Raw genomic sequence first — 25512 nt, 5'->3', positions numbered from 1 at the left:
TTCACATGAAGCTTTTCCTCAGAACTCCAAAGTCCTGGTCATGTCCCATGTGATGATCATAACCAGGTAAATGCAGACAACTGGCATGATATTTTGCTCCCTTTAGCCCTGCCCTTTTCCTGCTCTCTATCTGCCCTGCTTTGAAGCAGAGATTACAGCCTACCTCTAGGTCAGATGAATGTGCTGCAGAGGGTTCAATTCACTTTGTCAACAAGACCCTGAGCAGCCACAGCCTTCTCTAATCATGACTCTCATTTCCAGGGAGATGGGAAATCCCCAGTACCCAGGAATGTTTAACTGCAGATAGAAAAAAGCACACTGCCAACAAAGGAGCTAAGATCGTCTCCTTTCATTGATCTACCTGTTCCAATGAAGGACAGGAAAACCAAAGGACCCAAAGTCAAATTCAAGGACTGTGGTGTATCATAGCTTTTCTGCACACAGGTAAACGTGAGTCAGCTATGTGAGCTTGGGAGAAGTAAAAACATGACATCTGCCTGCACAGAAATAACTATGCCAAAGTTTTGCTTACACATTTTGCTTCAACTCCTGCCCTACAGATCAGAGGCTGCATAAAGCCACACTTCAACCTGAGAGCTGAAGCATTCAGGCAGAAAAAGAAACTGGACTTGAGTCTTTCATGTTCTGGCTGAAAGTCAGTAGCTAAAAAAGACATAGCTGCTTTGTGACTTGAGTCTCCCAGACTTTTTACGGTCAAAACCACCTTGTGAATTAGACATGAATTTGTGAAGAATTCTGGAGCCATCAGTTATACGTTCTTTTAGTCAACTTTAAAATAAAACAGTGCTATGATTTCCTAGGAAGTCTAAGTCCAGGATACCTTTCTTTTAAAAAATGTAAGCAAACCTGAAAATCCAAATTTTAAAGGCAGCCTCCATCATGGACTCAAACTACCCATGCTTGACAGCATCACTTTAAATATTTGGTATGCTTGCCCTGTTCAAGATGCCCTTTTTGCAGCGTCATTTATTATGTCAAACACGGTTTCTCAGATGAACTTATACAAAGTACAATTGTCTCGTTTGTACTTCTCATCTGTTCTCTCAATTTTCTAGTTCTAGAACCAGCATTTAAAGTAATTTGTAGAAAATCTTTCCTTTTTTTTTAAAAAACAGCTCTTACTTTCAGGCAGGGTAGTGATTGGGAACAGAGAGGGGCTGCTTTCTGGCACCTGTGAGACTTGGGAGCTGAGTTGCAGCCAAGGGGCTGCCAGCAGCCCACAGCTCTGAAACACCTGGCGTGCTTAAACCTTCTTCTCACAGCCAGCTCACAGTTTACTCATGAGAGTAAAGAGGCAGAAAGCAGTTTAAAACTCATGAGCTTCAGACTAGTGAGCTAGGCAGAACTGCACCATTCCTCCAGAAGACATTAGCACCTGCTGACTTGATTGTACCGATTTCGCAGCCGTGATCAAAAAAAAGGGGGTATGTGGGTTCTGTGGAAAAAGTGGGGATTGCCTTCCATTTACAACAAAATACAGGAAAAAAAATCAAAGTTATAGCAAAAAACAAGATGGTTTTGGGTTTACAGTAGAGTTATCTTAAAGCCCTGTAGAGGATTTCTTTTATTGTGCTATAAACAGTGTTACTTTATAAGACAAACGGTGGAACATTCACAAAGACAGGCTGAATCAATTCAAGCTCCTGTCATGGTAAGCAGCAAGAGGGATAAAAAAGGCAGAGAGCTAAAGAAAATAAAATTTGGGCAGAGTTCACAGGTGAAAGGGATATGAAGAGGAAGGAAGGCAGGAGTCACTGAGAGAAAAATGGCTCAGCTGTGCAGTCTCTAAAACTGAGATGTATGATTTCACTAATGCAGAAAGTGGGAGGAAGCCTGGGAGAGGAACAGTTTGCAAAGCAGTGTGGAGACAACAGGAGTCTACTACTAGTAGGAGGTAGACACAAACAGATCACAATTACTACACAGGTTGGAGATGATTATTTGACAAAGACTTGGTTCCATCTGCCAGGAATGTATGTATTACCCCTCCTTTCCACTTGTAACTGCACCTGGAAAAAGCAAATTGTCTATGGGGCATATTTTCCTAAAAATCAGTTAAGAAAGTGGGGCAATGCTCAAACGTTTTAAAATTTGATCAACAAGTCCCGCTTTTCCTTCTGGAATATGCTTCAAAAAGGACACCACAGCTATTTTGCACAGTACCAGGCTGCAAAGTCTCATTTCCATGAGTGATGCAGAAAAGCATACCCTCAGCACAAGCTACTCAGCCATGATGCAGGCACCACTTAAAGCTTTTTGAATGATATTTGTGTTTAACAACTAGGGAAATGTCCAATTACTGCTGTGACTTTTTTCTTAAATAAAATTTTATCATAGTAAATATACGGCATCTGTAAAAATAGCTTTATTTTCCTTGCCTGTGCCCTGCTTTATAGAGCATGATTGCCAAGTGGAACAAGGAAAGAGCTGTGCCAAAAGACTGAGGTCTGAAAGAAACAGACAGGTGCCAAATTTCTACACATGGCAGAGCAGGAAGGCTGTGGTCTTTCCTGGAGAGGTCACTGCCCTATTCCTGTCAGGAGCGAAGTGATTGTCAGGACTCTGAAGGTTCAGAGGCCTTCCTGCACAATTAGTCCTGCTATCCTCACTGCAGTTTAATTCTCACTCCTAAAGCTTCCCCATAAAGCAGTGGTGTTGGCTGGTGTAAGAGGCTGAGACACTGACAACAGCTGAAGCTGTTGAGTTGATTCTACCAATCTAGCCTAGAAAACATGTGGCCAGCACAGGCCCCTACTGCTCCATGTCTTCAACCAGCTCTCTTTCCATGAAGAAATACAGGGTGGTTTCTTCTGTGCTGCCTCCTGCCTTTGGGAACTGCTCCTCCCTAGACCTCTAGACCAAAACTGATGGACATGATGAAATGAGATTGTTGCAGACTGGCCAAAAACTGTCCTTGTTGCTGCTGCAACAAACATTTCTTGTGGCACATCTCCCTGCCTGCCACATTAGAGCTGGGCCTTGCAGGTGGTGCTTTGGCTGCACCACTGGCTGGATCTGGAAAAATGAGGCTTTGCTGTGCACAGCTGGATGTAACACTGTCTGCTCTGCCTGGAACAAAGCCTGGGGTCACAGAAGAAGGGTTCCTTGGGTGTACCTCTGCTCATGCTCAGGTACCAAGACCACCATGGTACCCTCACCTAACAAGGACTCTACTACTGGCAGGACACATGATACGGATGACATCCTTGTCTCTTCTGCTCTCCTGCTGTGGCACACCAATGTTTCTGTGTTTTTATGAATTCTGAGGTTCCAAAGAATCCTTTCATATCTCAGAGAAGCAACATGAAGTTTTCAGGTTGCTATGAATATATTATCTATGCATAAGGATAGCAGCTAAAAACCAAGAATTACAGTGAACTTACTATACCAGGACATGTTCCTCCCCTTTGAGAAGTGTATGTTATCTCTGTTTCATAGAGCTTGATCTGTTGATGGAGCATTTTAGTTCCCCACATTCAATAAGCAGACAGTAACCTTTCCCTGTTAAGAGCTGAGAGTGCAGCACAGAGAAGACAAAATGGAAGCCCACATGATTTGAAAATCAGAACAAATTCAATTAACCATCAAGCACAGTTTAAGGCTCATCATTAATAAATCAAACATATTAAATAAATGCATCACCCAACACTGTCTGGATGCTGTGGTCTGTTCTGGAGCCAATTTACATTAATTACACTGGGCTATACTTGCTTCCCTCAACTGCTAGGCAGGAACTCATCTACCTTTGGAGACATCAGAAGGAACTACAGAAATAGTAACACCTGTGTAATTCAGAACTGGGGAAATGTTACACTGTGGTGGAACAGGTGGAACCTACATTTAAGGACACAGGACTTTGAGGAGCCAGAATATAGTATTACTGCCCTTTTCTGAGTTGATTTTTTTGAAGATACCAACATCTGAGCAGGCAGCCTTATCATCTCAACTGCTGATAATCTTTTTAATGTCAGGAACAAGCTGTGAATCACCTCTGGGGACCTCTTTCTTTTAAACCAGTTCTCTACATGCTTCACAGGAAACAGTGATGAGAGTAAAAGTACTTATATAATGAGACCTCTGAACAGACCACTGTGTAGTGCTGCCTGCTGGGGTTAGGCTTTGCTAGACCAGGTACTTTTTACTGTCATCACTACTTACTTTTACTGGGTTTTTTTCTCATTTCTATCAGAGAATCTCAACAATTTGCTCAGTTTGGTTTTCTTCACAATGTTCTGAGCCGCTTCTCATATTTGAGGTGACTTGACTGTGGTGGGTCAGACATAGAAGAGAACCTATAATTTGGAGTTCTGGGTTTCCCCTTCAGGCATAAAACCCCCATTCAGACTCTGGATGTTTTGGCCCATTCTCAATACAAAATAAAATAATATCTTCAGGACTAGCTCTCCTTCCTATACTATCAAACTGCAGGTAGCACAAAAATATGGACTGGCGAAAGAACAGCCAGGTAACACCCCTAAATTATCCACTTACATTACAGCTTCCTTCTTCACGACTTTCTGCCTGAAGGAGTATTAGCCAAGTGTGGTCTGTGCAACACAAGATGTGAGTGGGTGTGAGTCTCTTGGCTCGTGATGTGTGTTGGTACCCAGGAATGTGTCATGGGAGAGGTGCACATACCATGGAGGGCCAAGCAAGGCCAGCCAAGCCCTGGCGCAGTGGCATAACAAATCAAGCAAAATTACAGTGATACAAAAAGCCAGGTCATTTGGTGAATCTCATGCCACATCATTACCATATGCATATGCTCGTGCTCTGCTCCTGGGATTTGCTGTCTGGAACCCCCCTTCCCTCTGTCTCACTCCCTCACACATTCCCTCCTGCCTGGGTCTGTCTGCTGAAATCCAGTGATTGCTTTGTTCCAGTTTGTCTGAACGGCTTTACTCCTTACCCAAGCCTGTCTCAGGCACCTCTTCCTTTCTGCCCCTCTACTTCTCTTCTAAGTAATCTGCAATAATATGCCTGTCAGAACGGGTTTTCTGCCCTCATCTTTGCAGCTCTGTCTGCAGACAGCCCTACTAGCCTTAATGTGATGCAGCTGCTCACTCTCTCATCCTTTCCAAAAAGAGCCTGGAAATATCCTACAGAAAGGATGCTGCCATAAATCTGTGTATTTCTCTTATAAATGCAAAGAGTAATAAGAGATGAAAAAATGTTTAAATAAATTCCTCCCAAGCTCCATGAGACTTCTGAGTGGTGGGCTGCACTACTGTCTTCAGGAAGAAAATCAATAGCAGTGCTCTATTGCTCCTGCTCTCTGGCTTCCACCCCACCCTTCCCCCTGCACAGTGCACAGACTGTGTTCAAGGAAATGGGAGCTCCCAGGGGAGCAAAATGGCTTTTTGCACTTAAGGTAATGATGTCACTTGAGGTCGCCATGCAAACAGTTATGGATATGAAAATCTGCAGTTCTGTCAACAGAGCTGGAACCTGGGGACCTAGCTTAAGAGTTAGAGCCTTTTTATAAAATGTTACCCTAATTTACCTACAGAGCATCTTCCCAGAAACAACAGCTGCTGTACCTAATTAGCATTAATCACCTTGTTACAGAAAAGCAACTGGGAATAGTACAGTACTTGAAATACTGACAAAATGATACACTAATGGCATTGATCTGTCCACTCTACTTCAACTTCCCCTTTATTATTCTGCTTTCTGTATGAAAAGCTTCAGAAGTCACAAGTTTTGGAGCAGACTGGGAAGTGATGATGCAGAAAAGGAGCCACAGATGGAGGTAGATACAGAGCCTTTTAGCCTACATAAGATGCTTCCTGTCAGCTGTGTTTGTGACTGCACTTCCCAGCTCTGCATCTTGACCTGAGGCAAGAGAAGTCCTGGAAGGGGATCTCTGAGCACTGCATCCTTTTGGGCAGCACTAGGAGAAGTTGCTCTGCTGTGTGCTTTGTGGCTCTTGGATGGAGAGCTTTAAGACAAGCTCTGAACACACACCTCACCCCAGGGGAAGGGGTAAAACACCTACACCAATTGAAAGATTAATCTCAAAAGCCACATGGGGCAGTCTGTTGTTTACTGGGATCAGAGACCTTCTGTAAAGTTTCAGCCAGAAATGCACCAATTTTGTTAAGTTGAACCCAGAGGGCTTTGTAGTTCTGACTGATAGTCCTGGTACTATTCCTCTCTGACCACAGAGCAATTCAATATCTGTCATGAATACACTGCAGCAGGCTGGAAGGCAGGAGCTAACAATACAGACATGTCATCAGCCTCTGTCCCCTCATGGATTATATCCTCTGTTCACTTCAATCTCCACCAAGATGGGGCTCAGTCACGAATTAGTTTCGTCCAAGTCAGACACACCAGGGAACACCATTCTCTATGTCCTTGTGACGGTGATTTTGCTACTTTTTAACCCTATCAGTTCTCCTTGGTCTAAGTGAACAGCATACCAGTAACATCCTTGACGTGTGACTCTGTTTCTTTAGCATAGACATTCAGTTTTCACAAACTTTTATGGCCCCTTTGAGGAATCTTCCAAAAACAGTGTCTCATTCCCTATATAATCCAAGGAGAGGAGGTGCTTCCATCTAAGGCCACAGGCACCTTGGAGGGCTGAAGGCAGCTGTGAGTGTCTCTGCCTCTCTCCCACATGTTCATCTTACTGCCAGGCTGATGAAGATGCCTCTGCCATAACCCTTCATCCCACCTGTTGCATGTTTTACAGCACTCCAACCAATTTCCACATTGCCCACTCTGTTTTAACACAAACTAATGTCATGACTGCTAGGAAAGACAGACACAGACTGTCTGGGTAGTGATTTCAGACCAGAGAAGGGAAATTAAAAATGCAAAATAGAAAAGCAGATGGCATAAGCTTCATTAAAATAATATCTCATCTCCTGGGAATGCTAGGAGGATCTGTTGCCTTCCAGTGGATGTGGTGCCCTGAGATTTACACTTGGGGATTATTCTGTTCCTCCTTATCATAACTCTCCTCTGTTTTCAAAAGGCTTGTGGTATGTGCTCCATCTGGATATGGCTCCTAATAAGGATGTGCTGGAGACATCTCCTAAGCACTAATGTACACCCAGCCCCCAACCCTTGCTGTCAGGAGTCTCCTTATCAATGATCTGAAAGAAAGAAAGAAGCAAGGCTGAGCATTGCAGCTCTAGATAGAAAGACAAAGTGGGAGTGCTAGAAAAGTGACAAATACATAATTAATATGGATACAGTATCAATAAAGGTTGAAAATTATGACCTGTGTGAACTCGGAGATCTTATTCCCCTTTTCTGCGAGGTTCTTTTCTTGATGTGGCCCTAGCATCAAGCACTATTATTCCATTTATGAAGCAGGTGATACCTTTAGGAAGTCACTAGAAATACAAGACGCCCGTGAAGTTTTTCCTGTATCTAACTGACCCCCCTCAAGCAAACATGTAGCCAAATGTATTTATTTAGAGGGGAACAAGCAACCAAGGAAAAGACCACTCAAGCAGCAGGATAAATCTGCGTGCAGTATGTGCAGTTTTCATGCTCTTTCTGTCACACTTCAATCACTGCAGCGTCTGGAAGCAAAAGTTGTATTCATGCTGGGTTGGTATTTAATTGAGCTCACTTGAACCAAGCTTCCAGCAAGCACATACGACAGATTTACACACGAATCTTTGCAAACTGAAAAATGACATTTATCAACCTTCCATACGAACATCTGACATTTGAACAATTGATTCTGATTTAACAGTGAAAAATGCCACCATCCATATGGAAAACCTGCAATAGGATTAAGCCCCTAGTTGCTACCATCCCCAACAATGGCTTTGCCAGATAAGCTATTAAAAATTTATGTACCACCTTAACTTTTTCTAGCCTCAAAGAGATTAAAAACAACCCTGACAAGTTCAATGCGGAAGGGACAAAAAAATCTAGTCAGAGGAATGGGGGCCAGAGCTGGGAGATGCAGTGATTAAGCTTCTAGAAAATCGAAGAGGCTGTGCAGATTTTTAGAATAAGAGCAGCAGGAGCTGATGTGGATTAAAGGCATGTTGGCATGTTACACTGGCCACAGACAATACTGTTAGTCTCATTTTGCCTCAGATAACCTAAAGCTCATCTGAGTATGGCTAAGAGTAGAGACCTGGTCCAAGCACCACTAGGTATGTGTTCACTTCATTAAAGAGGAACACTGTTTTCACAGAGATGTGTTGGGGCAGACTTCTCTCTGGAGACAAGGCAGGAAGATGCTTGTCAGCCTTCAGGGCAATTCCTCTTCAGCAGGTAGGTTTCACCCCCTGTTATCTTCATAAGCATACTGTGGTCAGCACTGAGGTCACTTGGCAGGGGCACCAAGGGGAAAGGAGGTCCTGGGAACAGTGTGCCTCCACTACAAAAACTGCTCAAACACTTCCAGTACCTCCCTTTGACTCTTCATGCCACTCAGCACTGGCTAAATGAAAGAGAATATTTCCTATGTGGGAAAGCAGAAGTTCTGGCAGGAAGAGCTAATAATTCTCCTCTATCTGATTCCTGGAAAAAAGTTGGTAAGTCTGCAGAAGTGTGACTGTGGCCTGTTTTCACATATTAGTCCATTTCAATAATAATAACCTTACAATCAACTGATGTAGTCATCCCCAGCTGATAAATGTCAGCTTACAGAACAGTGAGTTTCTCCTGTCCTATTCTTCTCATTTCTATTATTCCAGTTTTCATGTTTTTTTCCTCTGTGCTATTTCTGAGCCTTTACTGTACTTATTCCTCTCAAATATGCTCTACTAAATTTTCTCTGTCGACTCCTGCATTTTATGTAAAAGTCATTAATGAACATATACACAAAATGACTGTTGGAGAACTTCATTAGTAATGTCCTTTCTTCTGGTACTTTCTCCTTCAACACTACCTGATGTGTACTGACTTCCCAAATTTCTCATTCTACCAGCTTTATTTATAATACTGAGATTGGTTAAAGATCTACCTCAAATTACTCTTCCATTTAATTTGTATGAATTGAACTTCTTTACCCTGAATGCAAATCTGTTTTCAATGATCTGATCTCCTAGAAAGGTGTCATGACTTACCAAAGCCAAGACTAAAAAAGCCCCATTTCCTATCAGGTTAGTGAATCTCAGGAGGATATTTCATTGCGTAGAAAGTCAAGAATATTGCAGACTTACCAATATTAGCATCAATTGCTCTCTAACCTGTTTCCTGGTGTTAAATTATCCAAAACAACTACTGCAGTAGTAATTATCTGTCTAGTAACATTAAAGAACTATCTTGGAAGCGAAAAAGGATCCTGGTGGCATATGGCATGCTGGCAGTAATAATCTTTTACCAAACTATGAATTGTGCTGTCATTAACACACACTGCTGCTCCCTGCCTTTTCCTGAAAAGCAGCCACTGTTTCAGAGTATTCATGACTTGCATAACCACCCTCAATCAGCAGCATACTCTCAACGTCACTTGCTCTGATGCGAAGGACAGCCAGGGGACTCCTTCCTGCTCCTACTGGGAAATTTTCCACACTTAGATTTCCATTTTTTTTAGCAAAAAGCACACTGTTCCTTTAGCTTGTCTGTCATCAGGTTCTTGAAGCTGTGTGGCTAAATAGCTGCTCAGGTTTTGGAGGCAGACAGGCATGTGTGGATTGCTCTTGTAAGCATCAGCCTTGAAAAGAAGCAGTGTCTTGTAGTAACAGGATGATTCTGCTTCCAGAATTAAACAATATTGCTCAGGAATAGATGAGTATTGTGTGGGAACCTTTTATGGACTTAAAAGTCCTTCATCTCACAGAAAAGCAGCACTTTTTCTGGTAGTGTCTCAACTCCCTGATCCTTTACCTTTTGTTGCAACTATTCTGCCTTCTCTTCTTTTTACAGTCCCTCCATATTATCTTCATTCTTTATTTGGCCAAGCCTTGATCTCAGCTTAATAAAAAAACTGTAGGTTTAAAAGAACTATGCCTTGCTTTTAAGGCATTGCTTCCTTTCTTTACCACATCCATGGATACAGGGGCTTTACATGTTTGTAGGTCAGTTCCCTGAATCACAGCAGCAGAATCACAATGATAAAACTGCTCTGTGAGTTGCTTGAGCCTTGATGGCATGCTCAGCCACATGCACGGAGATCTGCATATGATTCTGTCTTTCAGGCCTTGGATTCAGCCTTTTCACTCTCCATCAGCACAGACTCACCTAATTTCACTTGAAGTGGAGATGGCTTATAGTTCATGGCTACAGTCTCTCCCTCTCTCGTATCACAATCTCTGTCCGAAATAGCTGCAGCTGTTGGATCCTGTTAAGAAAGAACAGAAACAAAACAGAAAGGTTTAGCTGAGAGTTCTGCAGCTCCTTCTCTGAGTGGCTATTAGGCAACTCCACTCCCTTCACATTCAGAGGGAGCAAAGAACATGCCAGTGTTTTGAACACTGATACCCAGGGGCAAAACACAGAACTTTGGAAGCACATTTATTATGTTAAAAGTACCTCTGGAAATGCCAAATTTCAACATCAGGCTTATATGATGGATGATACCAGGAATATAAAGTGGATGGTGGGTCACTAGTTCAAATTCAGCCTGGGCTGGCAGTAGTCCCAAATAATTTTCACATATGACTCCTTGGGGTGTTGTATGAAACATATCTACAGTTTCAGATGAATCCCAAGTAGACCACTCAACTTCAAGCTTAAAACTAAGAAGTTTGAGACCAGGTCTGTGTGGAAGTCCAGCTTGGAAGGACTGAGGACTACATGGGTAGGAGAATTCAATTTCTGCTCCCTCTTGGGATCTACTTCATGGCTGACAGGAAAAATCTGTCAGCACAGTAACTTTCACTGTCACTAAAATTCCCCCCCCCCCCCCCCCCGGAAAACCTATCTCCCCAAACACTTTCTGCTCCAGCCTACTGGCAGACAACATGTATTGAACTCTATGTTACAGCACATCAAAGAACTTGAGAGAGAAACAAACTACCAGCTCAGACAGTCCTACTACTGATAAAAATAACTGAGGTCCTTTCACAGCAAACTGCAAACCTGTTGGAACTCTCTCCACTTAGCACCACAATGAAAATTAAAACTAGTTTTCAAACATGTTCTTACTTCCATCTAGAAGATAGAAATCAAATTGAACATGCTGATAGATAGATGTGTATTGAATTTGGGTATATCACAGTTAGAGATGCACAGGCAAAGGAAACATTCAGCATTAGGTCCAATACACTAACAAACCATCACTTGTGAGAAATCATACAAGGCATCATAAATTAAATACTAGAATACTATTGTCTCTCAGTTTCTAGAGTTTTTATTTTGTACACAATTTGGCACTGACACCTGTACCCAAAGCAGAGTCACTGAGTTTCAAAGCAAGGTTTACATCACTCTTCACTCTCAGTAAAAAAAACAATCACTTATTGAGCTACTCAGTGCACATTAGCTCTTTTAATACACTGTGCTTAGGAGATAAAATGTAATTTTTGAATTAGGCTCTAGCTTGGTGGAAACTAGTTAACATATGTAGTGCTATAACATTTTATGAAAATCCTGCTCCTTTGCACTACCCAGTAGACTTTGACAGTACTTAAAATGGATGGTGGGTGCAAGACCTCACATTCAAGGACAATGCTGAACAAAAGACAATTTCTTCTGCTTTCCTGTAACACAGTCACTGCTGCAGTTTTCCTATAATGTAGCAGTTTAGTGACTAGGTTGCAAACGAAAAAAACAGCCTCCAGGAGAACATTTAGGCATAAATCATAGACCAGTTCATGTGGTATCCTTGGAACATGAATCTGGTCTCAAATATGCCCAGATGAAGGGAATAGATCAGAATCCAAGCTGCAGGAAAGAATCTCAGGGTGTAGCCTCTCACCCTCCAGGGGAAGGGAGCACCCAAGATTTGTAGATGCTTGTGGACAAAAGGAATGTTGGAAGTTAGAGGGTCCACAAAATCTTACAAAATTCTGTTAGTAAATTACACACTTGTTATGAAATTGGTACATTAGTTCTTAGCCTCCTATTAAGCACCCAGCAGTGGGTTTAGGATAAAGGAGGGAGGTGAAAGGAAGGGGAGAAAAAGATGAATTAAAGAGGAGCAGAAAGAAAGAAAGGAAGAAAAGAGAGAGAGAGAGAGAGAGAGAGAGAGAGAGAGAGAGAGAGAGAGAGATATCAGCAGTCCTGGCTCCATTGCTGATGCTGATGATGGAGTGTTCAGGGTCATGGGGTGCACACGCAGGGCTTTGTGAGGGTACCTTTTTGTAGATAAGTTTCCCTGCCCTGGAGACAAGTTTCTCCCTTTCTGTGTAATTTAGTTACTGTGGAAATGGGTTGGAGGCTTCAGGGTATTTGGTGGTCTCCATATCCTCCTACATGCCTACTTCTTGACCTCATTCCTACACCTGTGCTGTGTTGTGCTAATCTCCAGGAGCCAGGATAAGGATGTTTGTCCCAGAAAAACACTGCTCTACCTCCCTGTGGCCCCTTCTCCAGCCACATTCTATTCAGTGTTCTATTACTAACAATCCTTAGCTGTTACTACCAACAATCCTTGGTTGGCTCCAAAGCCATCCAGCTATCTGTGTTTGAGACATTCACATGAGCTCCCTTATCTTTGAGCTTCTACACATGGGAACATCTAGATAACACAAAGGACATGTCTGTCTGTCAGACATGCTATAATCTCTCCAAGAGGGATGCCCAAATGGTGCTAAGTGGCACCATTTGAGTCCAGACTTCCTGGATGAGTACCTTTTCTCTGCTAATCTGGGAAAAGGCAGGACACAGCCATTTCTGAGGAGCATGACTCCAAGACCTGGATGCTTCCTAGGTGCTACTGGACACAATAAGGAAATCCTGTGAGCCCCAGTCTGCTGGCTGCAGGAAGGCACAGGAGTAGACGTAATATGGGAACTGACACAGTGTGATGACACTGTCTCCTGTGCTGGTGCAGTCCAGCAGAGAGTACACTGAGCTCAAAGCCAGAAGTGCACATGGCAGAGAAGGGGTTTGGCCATTCCTAGACTAGCCCAGGCTCACATCATGCTAAAACTCTAAATCCAAACCAGCCCTTCCCTTTCGTGGCAAACTGATGTGCTCACACTAACTTTACCTTTGCAGGCAACCTGACATGAGACATCCATTTGCATCAACAGAGGGAGGGGAGAAATGTTCTGAGGTGCCTTTGAAGATTTGAACTCTGAGCCTGGACCAGTGAACTCAGCTGGAGAAATCTCAAAAGTGGGCTTTAGACCAAACACACAGGAAAGGCTTCCTAGGCCTCCAGAGGAAACCAAGATGATTTTCAAAGAGTGATTATTCCCATTCTGTCTAAGACACTCATCTTAAAAGGACACAAATCTGTCCTCAGAGAAGTGTTTCCCTCTCCCCACAGTCTAGAGAGAAGGCCTGGCAGCTGGTAGAGCTTCTGACACTGGAGGTGGAAATGATGCAGAACATGGTAGCAGAGTCAGCCCTAAGAATTCTTCCCAAAGGTTTGGCATGACAGTTTTCAGACCCAGCAGCACATTACAGCTGCACAAGAGATCCACAGCTTGAGCAGAGGGATCACAAACACCACCACTGTGGGTGACCACCACTGCATGCGTGAGCTAGGCCCACTCCCCCCAGAGAGTAAAATGGATTTGAGAGGAAACCCAGCTGGGCCAGGGACAGTGTCCCCAGCTCCAGCAGCTATCTATCCTTGGCCCAGGAGTGGCAAGACACTATCATATTTCCCATCCATCACTTCACAGACATTCTGCAGCAACTCACAGGACTCCATAGTAACAATGCCCGCTGTGAAAACAGCAGCATTCCCATGCCAGCTCGGCTGGAGCTGTCTCTGCACAAACACACTCTGCCCCTGTGCATACTGAATGGATGCAGTTCTCTCTCTACAGCTCAACTGTCCAGAGAAACGTTTACTTGACTGATTAGCCTTTTGCTAGTGAATGCCTAAGAGCACACTGAGATTCAACACAGGCTTTTGGTATTGGAATTCACTTGGCAATTTTTTTCTTTTTCACAAGCCTCCCTACAGCAATACACACAGCTCTGCCCACAACATCAAAATCTCAGTTACATGGTGCGACTGGTCCCAGGACAGATGATGTTATTTCTTTTTGCTGAGGACAATGCAACGCTCCCAAACTAAAGGCAAGTGCTGAGAAGTGCCTTCAGGGACTGTAGACGGCTAAAGATATTTAATATATTTAAAGGAATTTTTTTGTTGTTCTTGAGGCTTCTGTATGTCTTTATTCCTAAGGAAAATATATATTCAATCAGGGCACTGCATGAACATTTGGCTGGGGCCAGAGTTTAATCAAAGTTTTCTCCCCACATGCTCACAGCTTAATTGGGCATGCACAATCACAGCATTTGAACGGTGGGGAATTTTCTTACTAGATTGTTTGTTTCTATAGGCTCCACACAAAGGATCTTGAAAACTGCCCTCCTGCTAGGAGCAGCCATGTCCCACAGTGTGTGCACCATGTGCCATTTCTGAACATCAGAAATTAGTTCCAGTAAACCTTTGTGGAGCAGGAGTGCTGTGAATCATCAGTATGCAGGAGCACAGACAGAAGGTGAAAACACTTTAAACTGAAATCTGGGGTTTAAGGAAGATGGCATGCTTAGGAGGCTTTTTTATTTTTTCTTTTTTAAATCACTTTCCATTTTGCAGTACTTAAGAAAGCATCAGCTCAATAGCCTTTTACTCTTATTACCTACCCCTCCCAATAACCCACACCAACTGTGGGGTAGGGAACAGCCCCAACTGATGGAGTTGGGTGCTTGGTACAAACTCACCCTGGTAGCACCTGGGAAAACAGAGCTTTCTATGCCTTCCTTCACAGTCAGCACTTCTGACGTCTTAACAAGGCCCCGCTTTCCACTCTGCAAATCCTCAGGGACCCCAGTGCATGTGGAAGGGAATGGCACACACAATTTCTTTGGTCTTCAGCTGCACCTCGAAAACATATGTGTAACTTGAGAAGTCTTTATCTGCCTCTCCTTCTCAAAATCAGTCATATTTACACCTCTAATGAAAATGTTCTCCACTTTGCTGTTTGTGGGAAATTCATCACCAACGCAGCTCTGCTGCTTTTTTTTTTGGATAAAAGCAGAGGGGCAGAATTGCCCTCATCCTCTAATCTCAAGGAAAGACCCAGTATAAAGAGCTTGACCATCACTTCTTTCCATAGTACACAGGCTTCTATCTGACCACCATCAGCTGTATCAGTATGAGCCAACTGATCAAGAATATCATCCAGCTAACTTGTCTCTCTGCAGTACCCATCAATGACGTACTTGTTGTCTTCTGTCCCACTTAAAAGATGCTGGAAGTCTCAGTACCAACACATGTGTCACAGCTTACAGTGAGGGCTTGCAGCTCAGCAGACATCTGCTTTCTGGAGCTGCCCATGTGGATTGCTTACTGCACACAAATGCTAACAGGAAAGGACAAGTCCAAATGTTTTTTCTTTCCTACATCAAACATTGAGTCTGAAAAATGGATAGATGTTCCGTGCATGGGGGACTGACTTAGTGAGCAGAAAAACAAGTGAGAAACCACACACCCTGAATACAGGCATTACATTTGGGTCAACGAGAAGTTTCTGTAATTCCAGTGTTGTCATTCAGACTCTTGGGCTAGAACATTGTGCTGCTAATAAATATTTATACCTTCAGTCTGTGCCCTGGGGAACAGAAGTGGTGTGCTGTTGGCAGATTCCCTCTGCTTCAAGCTCTACCACGCCAGGCATTCCTGAGAAATCTGGCTATAGAACGCTTCTGGGAAGGGGACTCTGATGTGCACAGGTAAGTATGTAAAATATCACACTGTGTTGGACAGCAGACCACTGTAGCCTCTACATGTCACTACAATATAGACATAAATATCTATGAAGATAAAGTGCCAAAAAATCCCACCAGGAACAAAAAGATTGAAAAACAAGATGTGCAGAGTTTGATATCTACACAACAAACAGCAAAAAGGAAAGGCTCAAATTTACAGGGGATCAGATTTATAGAGGGGATGAATCAAACCCAATGTATAGACAAACAGTGGTCAGTAATAATGGCATGTTTGGCAAGAGAAAGGAAAGAGTCACAGGGCAATGTGCAGCAGGAATGTAACCAGAAAGCCTCACAAAAGACTCTCATGATTTCTTCCTCAGGCCTCAGCTTACCTGATTTCTTCAGTGGGCCTCAGCTCACTTAATGTGCTTCAGTTTTGGAGCCCATTTTTTCAAGGAAGATGTAATCCCCCCATCAGTCCTACGGATAAAAGCTAGAAGCTACAACCTCCCTGGAACACTAGAAGAAAAGGATTGCTCAGAGAAGAAAGGGGAAGACTAAGGAAGGATATTATAGCTGTCTTCAGTTACAGAAAGGGCCACCAGGGTGAAAAAGAGGAGTATTTTTTTTTCATGTTTCTCATAATGAGAATAAGAAATTATTACCTTAAATTGCAGGAGGATTACAAGGAAGTATCACAAAAAAAACTGCAGAGTTAAGGCTAAGAAGATGTACATTTGCCTGATGAAGTTGTGGCATGTTGCTGCAAACCCAGGTTAGAAACTGATGTCACACAGAAATTCAAGAGAGCTGATCTGGTTTTCAGGCTGACTGATCCTGATCTGGTGCAAAATGTGAAGATCCCTGGTCTTTTTAGGGCCCTTTTCCCATCTGTCTTAACAGAAGAACTTCCTTCTACGCCAGACTTAGAACACCAGGTAACCCTGGAAAAGCCATTCTCCAAGTTCCCCTACCCACTGCCAAGGACCATGGCTGACCTCCACCTTCTCTCTGGGAGAGCTGAAGAAAACAATCTTTTCCCTAAGCCTCACATGTTGAAGGAATTCCAGAATCACAAGGGGTCCAGAGCAGAAGGCTCCTGGGAAGACACAACTGTCATTCATCAACATGTGCACTCCACCAAATCCAGAGCAGTAACTGTTCATCTCAGCATCCCCACCCTCCCTGTACCAAAGCCAAAATAAATGACATTTTGGCAACACAGTGACTGATATACTGAAAAACATTCTGATAGCTACTGACTCCATCTCAACAAAGCAATAAACAACTGTTTATTGAGTTTCTACTAGCTCAGCCAATGCACCACTTACAACATTGCTGTTTTTCTTTTCTGAGCAACTACTGAACAGATCTTGTTTAACAAATTAGGCCTGCAATATCCACTACCAGATCCAGATTTTGAACCTGATTAGTTTATAATTGTAAGACAAATTGGTGTTTGAAACTATTTTATATCAGCAACTGAGAAGCCAGTAGTATTAATATTGCTGCAAGATTAAAACCTTTAGTCTTATTAATTACACTGAACCAGCATGTCACTGAAATGACTTTTTGCTGTGTGCACCTGCAGTTGGGGTAGCTCAGCTCACTGACAGGTAGCCAGGAGTTCAGACCATTGCTGTGCTTCAAATGGGGCCAGAAGAGAAGTGCCAGTCTCCCTGCAGGTGCTGCAGTGCCAGTGCTGAAATGCTGCCCTGGGACCCTGGCCACAAAGGGTCTGCCCGACTGCCACATCCAGGCTGAACAAAATGTAGCAAACAGAAAGGCATAAGCTGTGGAAAGGGAACAAGATGTTTCAGTGATCTATTTTCCTAATCAAAAATGATATTTGCAGCACAGGGAAGAAACTTTTTTTTTTAGATGATGGTGTATGACTAATCCTGGGAGTCTACAGTAGCAGAGGAAGCACCAATGCAATAACTAGACCAAATACTTTGGGAAAGCATTTGAGGGACAAACAAGAAAAATGGGAGTAATTACATGATTTCTGTTAGATTTCCCTCTGAGAAACCAGCAGCACAAGCAGCCCCCAGCCTTTTCCTTTCAATCATGATAGAGTATATTTAACACCGTATTTCCCTCCAGGCTCTTTCACACACATAAGCCATCTCTATTATCACATGCATTTATAAGTTTGGTATCTTGTGCTAGCTTTACATGACTTAAATTGGATCATTAACATTGCAAATTAGAGAAATGCCACACTGCACTCCACACTGCCTGCAGCACTTACCAAGTGGCATGCAATAGCTATTTAAAACCAGCGATTAATTGAGGTATGTTTTCAGGATGATTCAGTGTCAAAATAATTCCTTCCTTGTAAAGGATATATACGTGAAGATATTACACCTTTCCTTTTCTACCTCTGATTATACAGCCACAGCTCTGAGGTGCAACATGAGTATTCAAGGCACAAAAGCATCACAGATTCCTTGGTAGCTATTGTAAGAGTCAGTTTAGCAACTGGCATCTGGCTAAACCAGGATCATAAAAAGCCCCATACAACTTTACAACTGCTCTTTAAACCTCAACTCTTGAGGGGAGATACCCTTAAAATGATTAAAAAATTGAGCCATATGTCAGAGCCAAGGTCACAGTGTGTTTGGAGAACAGAGGCAGGAGCAGGACCCCAGGTCCTTGGCTGTATGTTGCAGTTGTATCCTATGGAAAACTGCACAGTCCCAGTACAGTCTGCAAGGGACCATGGCAGCTTCTTGTAGTGACTGAATTTGTGCCCATCGGTTATTGTCGAGAGCTTATTTCAGGTCTGTGTCCCATCTTTACTTCTTCAAGCCTTTAACAGAGCCTCACCAAGAGGAACAGTCTGTTTTTCATTTCCACCTCAAATGAAAATTTTCAGAGACTCCCCTGCATAGTGAAGGGGAATTGTGCTTCCTTCCCATGGACAACCCTAACACCTAGCGAAATGGGCTGAGGAAGTGCAGGGCAAGTGGAGCCTACTACTGAAATGCCATTATTGTCAGCATATAGAGTGGTTTATGGATCACCTCCATGCACAGGTAGGCTGCCCCAGCTGTACATGAAACACAAAATCAAAGTTTGGCTGAATGAAACTAGAAATTTGGGTTGGTTCTAGCAGATACTGCAGAAGTGACATATTCTGACAAAAAAAGACCTGGTGCAAAACAAATGACACCAGGAGAGCCCCATTGCAGTGATGTTAGTTCCCACCAATGTCCTGGAGACTGGATAATATCTGCCACAGGCCATTGATTGGATCCAGCATGGCAAACGTGATGTTATTAAGCTTTTACAGTCTCTGGCTGTAAAAACAATAGCCGGAAAGGATAGGATGGCTCCACATCCAACCCTTTCAACAGACCAAGGGCTCTAATCAGTGGTTCAATGTCACAGCTATTAAAAGCATAAATCTGGGGTTACCTGCTATTTTCCAGTTGGTTTGGGGTTTGTTTTTGTAAGACAGCTGATTTTTACATGTTCAACTTCTGTACAGGTGTGATGAATGAGGTCTTTCTTTTCGCTTCTGGAATATCCCTGGCACCTTTAATCTAATCCCTCAGATCCCTTTCTGAGCTGTTTGATTGCTTCTTCTGTTCACTCCTTCTCTGAGAATAATTTTTCATTCTGCCTGTCTCCTGCACCGAGTAAATGTCCCATCTTGCAGAGAGCAAGGGTGTCTGGTTCTGTAGGCTCTCTGACTGTGGTCTCAACCCAGGAAAGGAGATAGGGTATAACAGGATACAAACAAAGCCCTGAAGAAGCACTGCGGGGCTCCACCACTCTGGAATGGAGGCTCTCCAGGGAAGCAATTATGGCACCAAGCCTGTGAGAGTTCAAGAAGGATGTGGACAATGTTCCCAGGCACACGGTGCAGCTTCTGGGGTTGTCTTGAGCAAATCCAGGAGTTGGACTCTATGGCCCCTGTGGGTCCCCATCAACTCAGAATGTTCTATGATTCAAGAGATATATCAGGAACCATAATGGAAGCCCACTGGCATCTAAAGCTCTGTAACAAATATAAAAATCACACACACTTCCAACACAGCCCCAAAGATGTGCAGCTACCCAGGGCTCCGGCACCAAGCGTATCTGCCACACTGAAGACAGGTGGGGGTCTCAGTGGTGGACAGCAGCTTAGCCTGGACAGAGAAGAGACTCTGACACAGCCCGTGCTGTTGCTGGGCTCAGAGCTTTACCAACAAAGTCCTGACTGTTCACTTGTCCATACTGCAAAGGTGGATCCCAGCAACAAAAAATTGCCAGTTTCTCTCCTCTCCTCTCCTCTCCTCTCCTCTCCTCTCCTCTCCTCTCCTCTCCTCTCCTCTCCTCTCCTCTCCTCTCCTCTCCTCTCCTCTCCTCTCCTCTCCTCTCCTCTCCTCTCCTCTCCTCTCCTCTCCTCTCCTCTCCTCTCCTCTCCTCTCCTCTCCTCTCCTCTCCTCTCCTCTCCTCTCCTCTCCTCTCCTCTCCTCTCCTCTCCTCTCCTCTCCTCTCCTCTCCTCTCCTCTCCTCTCCTCTCCTCTCCTCTCCTCTCCTCTCCTCTCCTCTCCTCTCCTCTCCTCTCCTCTCTTCTCTTCTCTTCTCTTCTCTAGTAGAGAAAACAGAGCCACTAAGCCCAGAGTTCAGCAGCCCTTTTCTCTTTAGCACCACACTTTCAACTTGTCTCCAGAGACAGAAAGCTTAACTATGAGATTTCCATATTTATAAGGAGAGAGTTTCTGTTTAGCCAAGCTTGCGACAGAAATAACCCTGCAAACAGCAGCAGCAGCAAGGCAAACACATCTGAGGGGCAGGGATGTGAAAGCCAGGGGATATCTCACAGTGCTTCCACCTTGGCATGGCTTTCCAGCCCTGCCTGAGAAATTCTGAGGGCACAAACCATTTTGGCTTCTAAAATAAGAGCTTGCCTAGCCCCCACCCCACACTCCTGTATCTCCGTGACTAATTAGCATCCGGAGGGATACAGATTCTCTTCTGATAAAGCAATGTTTTGCTCCCTTCTCCCCTGACACATTTGTATTAGAAATATCCTCATTATGTGGCTAATCAGGGAAGCTGAGACAAAGGCACAGAAGCTGACTTAAAGGGAAATCACTGATTTTTATAAAAGCAGCTTATAAATTATTCTGTCTCAAAAGGGCAGGGATATTTCCTCCCCTTCCAGTGCTGAAAAAAAATGCAAAATTGAGGTTTCTGAAGAAAAAAAATCCATTTTTATTACCAGAAGTGGCTTTTATCATTCCCACTATTTCTGAGCTTGCTCCCAATTTCCTTGGTTACTGCAGGGTTGCAGTCAGTGCACTGCAAAGGCCCTGTGCTGCACACAGGGGCTGGGCTCAGCAAGGCATCTGACAGCTGCAGTGCTGCCTGACACTGTGGACAGCAAGTGACAAGGCTGGTTAGCAGTTTACCATGCTGAGTTTAAAAGTCAGCAGCACATGAAAAGTCAGCCACATCACCAGCCATCCCTTGAGATGGTCTGAAGATATTTTAGCTACATCTTTCATGTAGCACAGCAGGCTGAGTGAAAACCAGAGCGTATTGAGGTAATCTGCACTTGGCAGAAGGTCTCTGAAATAAAGGCAAGCAGACACCATTTGGCAATAGCAGAAGAGCTTTTTAAAGGAATTTGTTTTCCTTCCATGCTCCCTGGAATGGAGCTGGTGTCCATCCAGCTCCAGCCTGTCTCCTTCACCTCCCGTTGACAGCACCAGAAAGAGATACCAGGCCAGACAGCTTCCGCCTCGCCTCCTTCAAGGCAGCCCCTTTATCAGCTGAAATCACGCCATCTGTCCCCGGCACCCTCTGAGGAGCCGCAGCAGATTGTGGAGCATGGCATGATGCACTGCGTGGTGTGGGAACAGGAGGTCGAGGGAGCTCATTGCATGCACAAAAATCCCAACCAGATCCCTGTTTGAGCTGGGAATGGAGATGAAAAGGTGAACACACCATCAATGCTCCCTGGGACAGGCTCAGGCACGTGCACAGACTCCTGGTCTTTATTCAGGTCCCTTTGGGCTGCTGCTCCTTCTGCTGCTGATACATGGACCAGCCCCAAGGCCCTGTGCTGGCCCTCCCAAAGGCTTTGCTGGAAGGCAGACTGCTGTGAACATTGGCAGGGGTTTGCCTGCTTTGCTTTTTAAGTGTAACTGCCCAAATCTTTGGATTTTGAGCATTTTTTTTCAGATGCCAAATGTCTACTCTTCGGGATGAAATTCTGCATTTTGGACATTTCTGTTAGCCTAATTTGAAATATGTTCCATATTTGTATATAATTTTTAAAAAATACTAACTTTTTTCTTTTTCTTTTGTTGAGGTGGGGTGCTGGGAACACATTTGGTCACCTGAGCCCTCCCCTCCAAGTGATATTCCTCTCTGCAGGTACAGCCCAAGGCTGAGGCTGATGAGGGCAGGGGGACTGGCAGGAGGTGAGCAGGGAGGAAAAGCAGGATCTGGCAGTCGGACTAGAGATGTCTGGAGAAGGTGATAGAAGAAAGAGACTGGATGGATAGCCAGACAGCCAGGAGGGGAAAGAAGAATAGTTATGTTCCTAGAAGAACAGGGCCAAGAAGAGAAGGAAGAGACACAACAGGGACAGCAAAAGGTACCCATGGTTAAAAGCACTGGAGGACACAGCTGTCAGACATCAGTGATATGATGTACCCTCCCAGGCAGTGCTCTGCCAAGGCTCACAGACCTGAAGCACAACATCTGACCATTGCTGTTACTTCTCTAGGAGATCCTAGGCTACGTTTGAGGGAAGCTCCAGAAACCTTCTGGCAATGAACAGATTTAGGAACCTGACTGTGACCTAAATACAGCTAAGGCTGGTGGCATGTAGCAATGTGTTCAGACAGAGCCCAGAGACATGCTGGTGATGCTGTGACAGGCCACGTTGGGGTTTTCTCATAGTACATTTTTCTGTTCTAAAACTGCAGGGAACTGACATTTGAAGAAAATAGCAGGGATACTTTTCCAAGCTCTCAAATACAGCAGCTACTGCAGCCTAATTTGAGCCCCTGCAGCCCATGTGCTACAGCACAGCCTGTAATGTCATATCCATGTAAACCCTTTCCCTTGGTAGTGCAGCATGGACCTGTGCTGGAGATGAAACAGGGTTACACAACAAAAGAACAGAAGCCCAAGTCTGTGGTTTCTTGCAGAAGCTGCAAGTGATGCAGGGAAAAAGGGAGAGATGATTTTGTGATTATACATTGCGGAGCTGTCCTAGAGAATTGAGACTTGTATGCTCTTACAAGAAATGTGCCAGGTCTCTAAAACCAGATTTCCCAGAAAGGGTCACTAATAAGGTCTCCCTACTTTGCTGGAACACTGGATCAGAGCCCTGCAGTGTGATATGATGGGTGCTTACAAATGCTACCAAAATTGAGTGGGAGTTGTACTTGCTGCAGGTGAAAATATGTATGAATGTATATGAATCAGAAGTGGGGGAGTGGGAAAGACTCAGGCAATAGGTATCCTACACTGAAAACCCCAAACGAATTTTGGGCCTTACTCTATCTGTCTCAAGCCCTTATCTGTGCAGTCACAAGATCATGAGACAGGGAAGGTATTTTGAAAAATCTAGAGGCATTTGGTAATTTCTGGCATTTCTAACGGTAGGGCTGCAGAGATAAACAAGGACTCTGTGAAGTGCTCAGATGTCTTATGCCATGCTAAATGCCACAGAACAGTCCATAAAATGTCTTTCTAGGCCATTAAGGGAGTTTTGCTCCTCTGCCTTTTCTTCACCTTGTGTTCCTGTGGCTCTGACACGTCATTCTGTACCTGAACTGTTTTTCCAGAATTAGCTTGTTAACGTCTTCATGCTCTTCGCTCAGTTAATTTTCTCACGAATTTACACTTTTCCCATTATCATTCAAACTGCTGCAATTCAGGGAGAGAGAGAGTGTTTCAATTATGTCACACATCCCTGGTCAGTGTAAAGAATCATGTCTCTACCAATCTGTCCTTTCCTCTGTCTTGAAAGCCTGTTTGCAAGCTTCCCTGCTGGCATCACCCTGCTGCCTGGTGCAGCCACCCTCCACCAAAACCTGGCAGACTGGAAAACCTCAATGAAGTAAGAGCTATTGAAGTAAGGAACTATTGTAAGAAATGAGAGTAGCAGCCCCAACACTTACCTTGATCTTACCAAAGACTTGCCCTCATCCCAAACAAGGGTGCATGCCCTGGGATGACCTGGCACTTGGGGAAGTTCCCTTTCCAGACCCAGTATTTAGAGGCCTGCCAGAGGTGATGAAAAAAGAATGCCCATTCCTTCTCACATTGTTTATTTCTACTTATTTATAGATCCATGCATCCAGTAAGGTGAGTCTTGTACCAGTGGATCCACAAGCTGTAGGGATGGATTTTCAACTCAGCCTCTCGCCCCTCACCCCACTGACTCAGCTTTGGGATCAGTGTCACTTAAACTCACTAAGTCCTTAATACTTGGTGTTTTGAAGCAGAAGTTCAAGTATCTATTAACCTTTTACCTTTCTTTCCCACCTCTTCAATTGATTTCTTCTTCACTGAATGCCACCAATGTGCTGCTTCAAGAAGAAACAATCTCAGTATTTTCAGCATTTCTTTCTTTCTTGTTAGAGATACTCAAACTCTTCATGATTCTAAAATACTGTTTTTAGGATGGCTGAACAGAAACACACACCATGTTCCAGGCAACATACTACTGATTTAGGATGACTTTACAGTTTTTTGCCAGCATTCTAATCTCCCTGAACTTTGGTTTGCCTTTATGTTGCTATCACCACACTGCACAGCTGGCTTCATTCCTGTTCCCTGTAGTGATGCTGAGTTTTTTTTTCCCTGTGTCTCAGCTTTTCTGCCTTCCTTTTAATCTTCCATAGTGTTTTTGCAGGAGAAGTCTGAATCATTTTCCCCTCTTTTGTATTTGGGAAAACTGAGATCCAGAGAAGTGAAGCTGCTAAAGATAAGAGAAGGAGAATTGAGTCCTTCTCCAGGGTTCTGTCCCCTGCAAGAAAAGCATCTTCATATAGGCAGTTCTATGAACAAATTAGAGCGGATGCATCAGAAAGTACTGAGAACCAATATTACACCCAAAAATACACTGCAGGAGAAAAAAAAGTGGTCAGGAGTTGCAGTTCCAGCACTATATTACAGTCTTGAAGCATTTTAAATGAAGAAGAAAATTACATAAACCACCAGTCTCACATGCCAGAGTGTTCATCACAATTTTTAAATGTTGGTGTCAGTATACAGGCTTGCATGTTCATCCCATTATCTCCCTTTTCCAGCAAATTGTTTTTCCAGATTAGCTTGTGAATGTCTTCATGCTCTTTACTCAGTAATTTTCTCAGGAACTTACCCTCTCCTATTATCATCCAAACCAGTGTAACTCACAGAGAGAGCTGATGTTCCAATTATGTCACATGTCCCTGATCAATGTGAAGAGCCACCTCGCTACCAATTGCCACTTCTGACAATTCCTTCTCCTGATGAGTCTCACTCATATAAGGAGCTTGGAACTAAAAAGGGGAAGAGCAACAAGTGATCCTAAAAAGCAAATTAAAAATGTGCATCTCTCCTCTTAAGGTACCCTCTCTCAAAAGTTTTAAGTTTTGAGCTGCGCACAGCATTTATAGTGTCCTGTCTATATGTTCCCCCAGGATATACAGAAAAACAGACTAGAGAAAGAAAGAGTGAAACATAAGAATGGCAACTTCTGGGGCTTCAATTCGGTTTCTA

General features: G+C 43.7%; 1 protein-coding gene across 3 annotated transcripts in view; it reads right to left on the bottom strand.

Annotated features, from left to right (window-relative positions):
• FAM219A (family with sequence similarity 219 member A) overlaps positions 1-25512 on the bottom strand; it is a 93326-nt gene that overhangs the window by 28191 nt on the left and 39623 nt on the right. For all 3 annotated transcript variants that reach the window (XM_059491842.1, XM_059491840.1, XM_059491841.1), the window contains exon 2: positions 10186-10285. In XM_059491842.1, coding sequence (XP_059347825.1) covers positions 10186-10285 — 100 coding nt within the window. The remainder of the gene's footprint in view (positions 1-10185; positions 10286-25512) is intronic.

The sequence above is a fragment of the Ammospiza nelsoni genome, chromosome Z (genome assembly GCF_027579445.1).
Source record: "Ammospiza nelsoni isolate bAmmNel1 chromosome Z, bAmmNel1.pri, whole genome shotgun sequence".
Classification (NCBI taxonomy): domain Eukaryota; kingdom Metazoa; phylum Chordata; class Aves; order Passeriformes; family Passerellidae; genus Ammospiza; species Ammospiza nelsoni.
The sequence above is the reverse complement of the archived record's forward strand: the minus strand, read 5'-3'. Positions and strand labels throughout refer to the sequence as shown.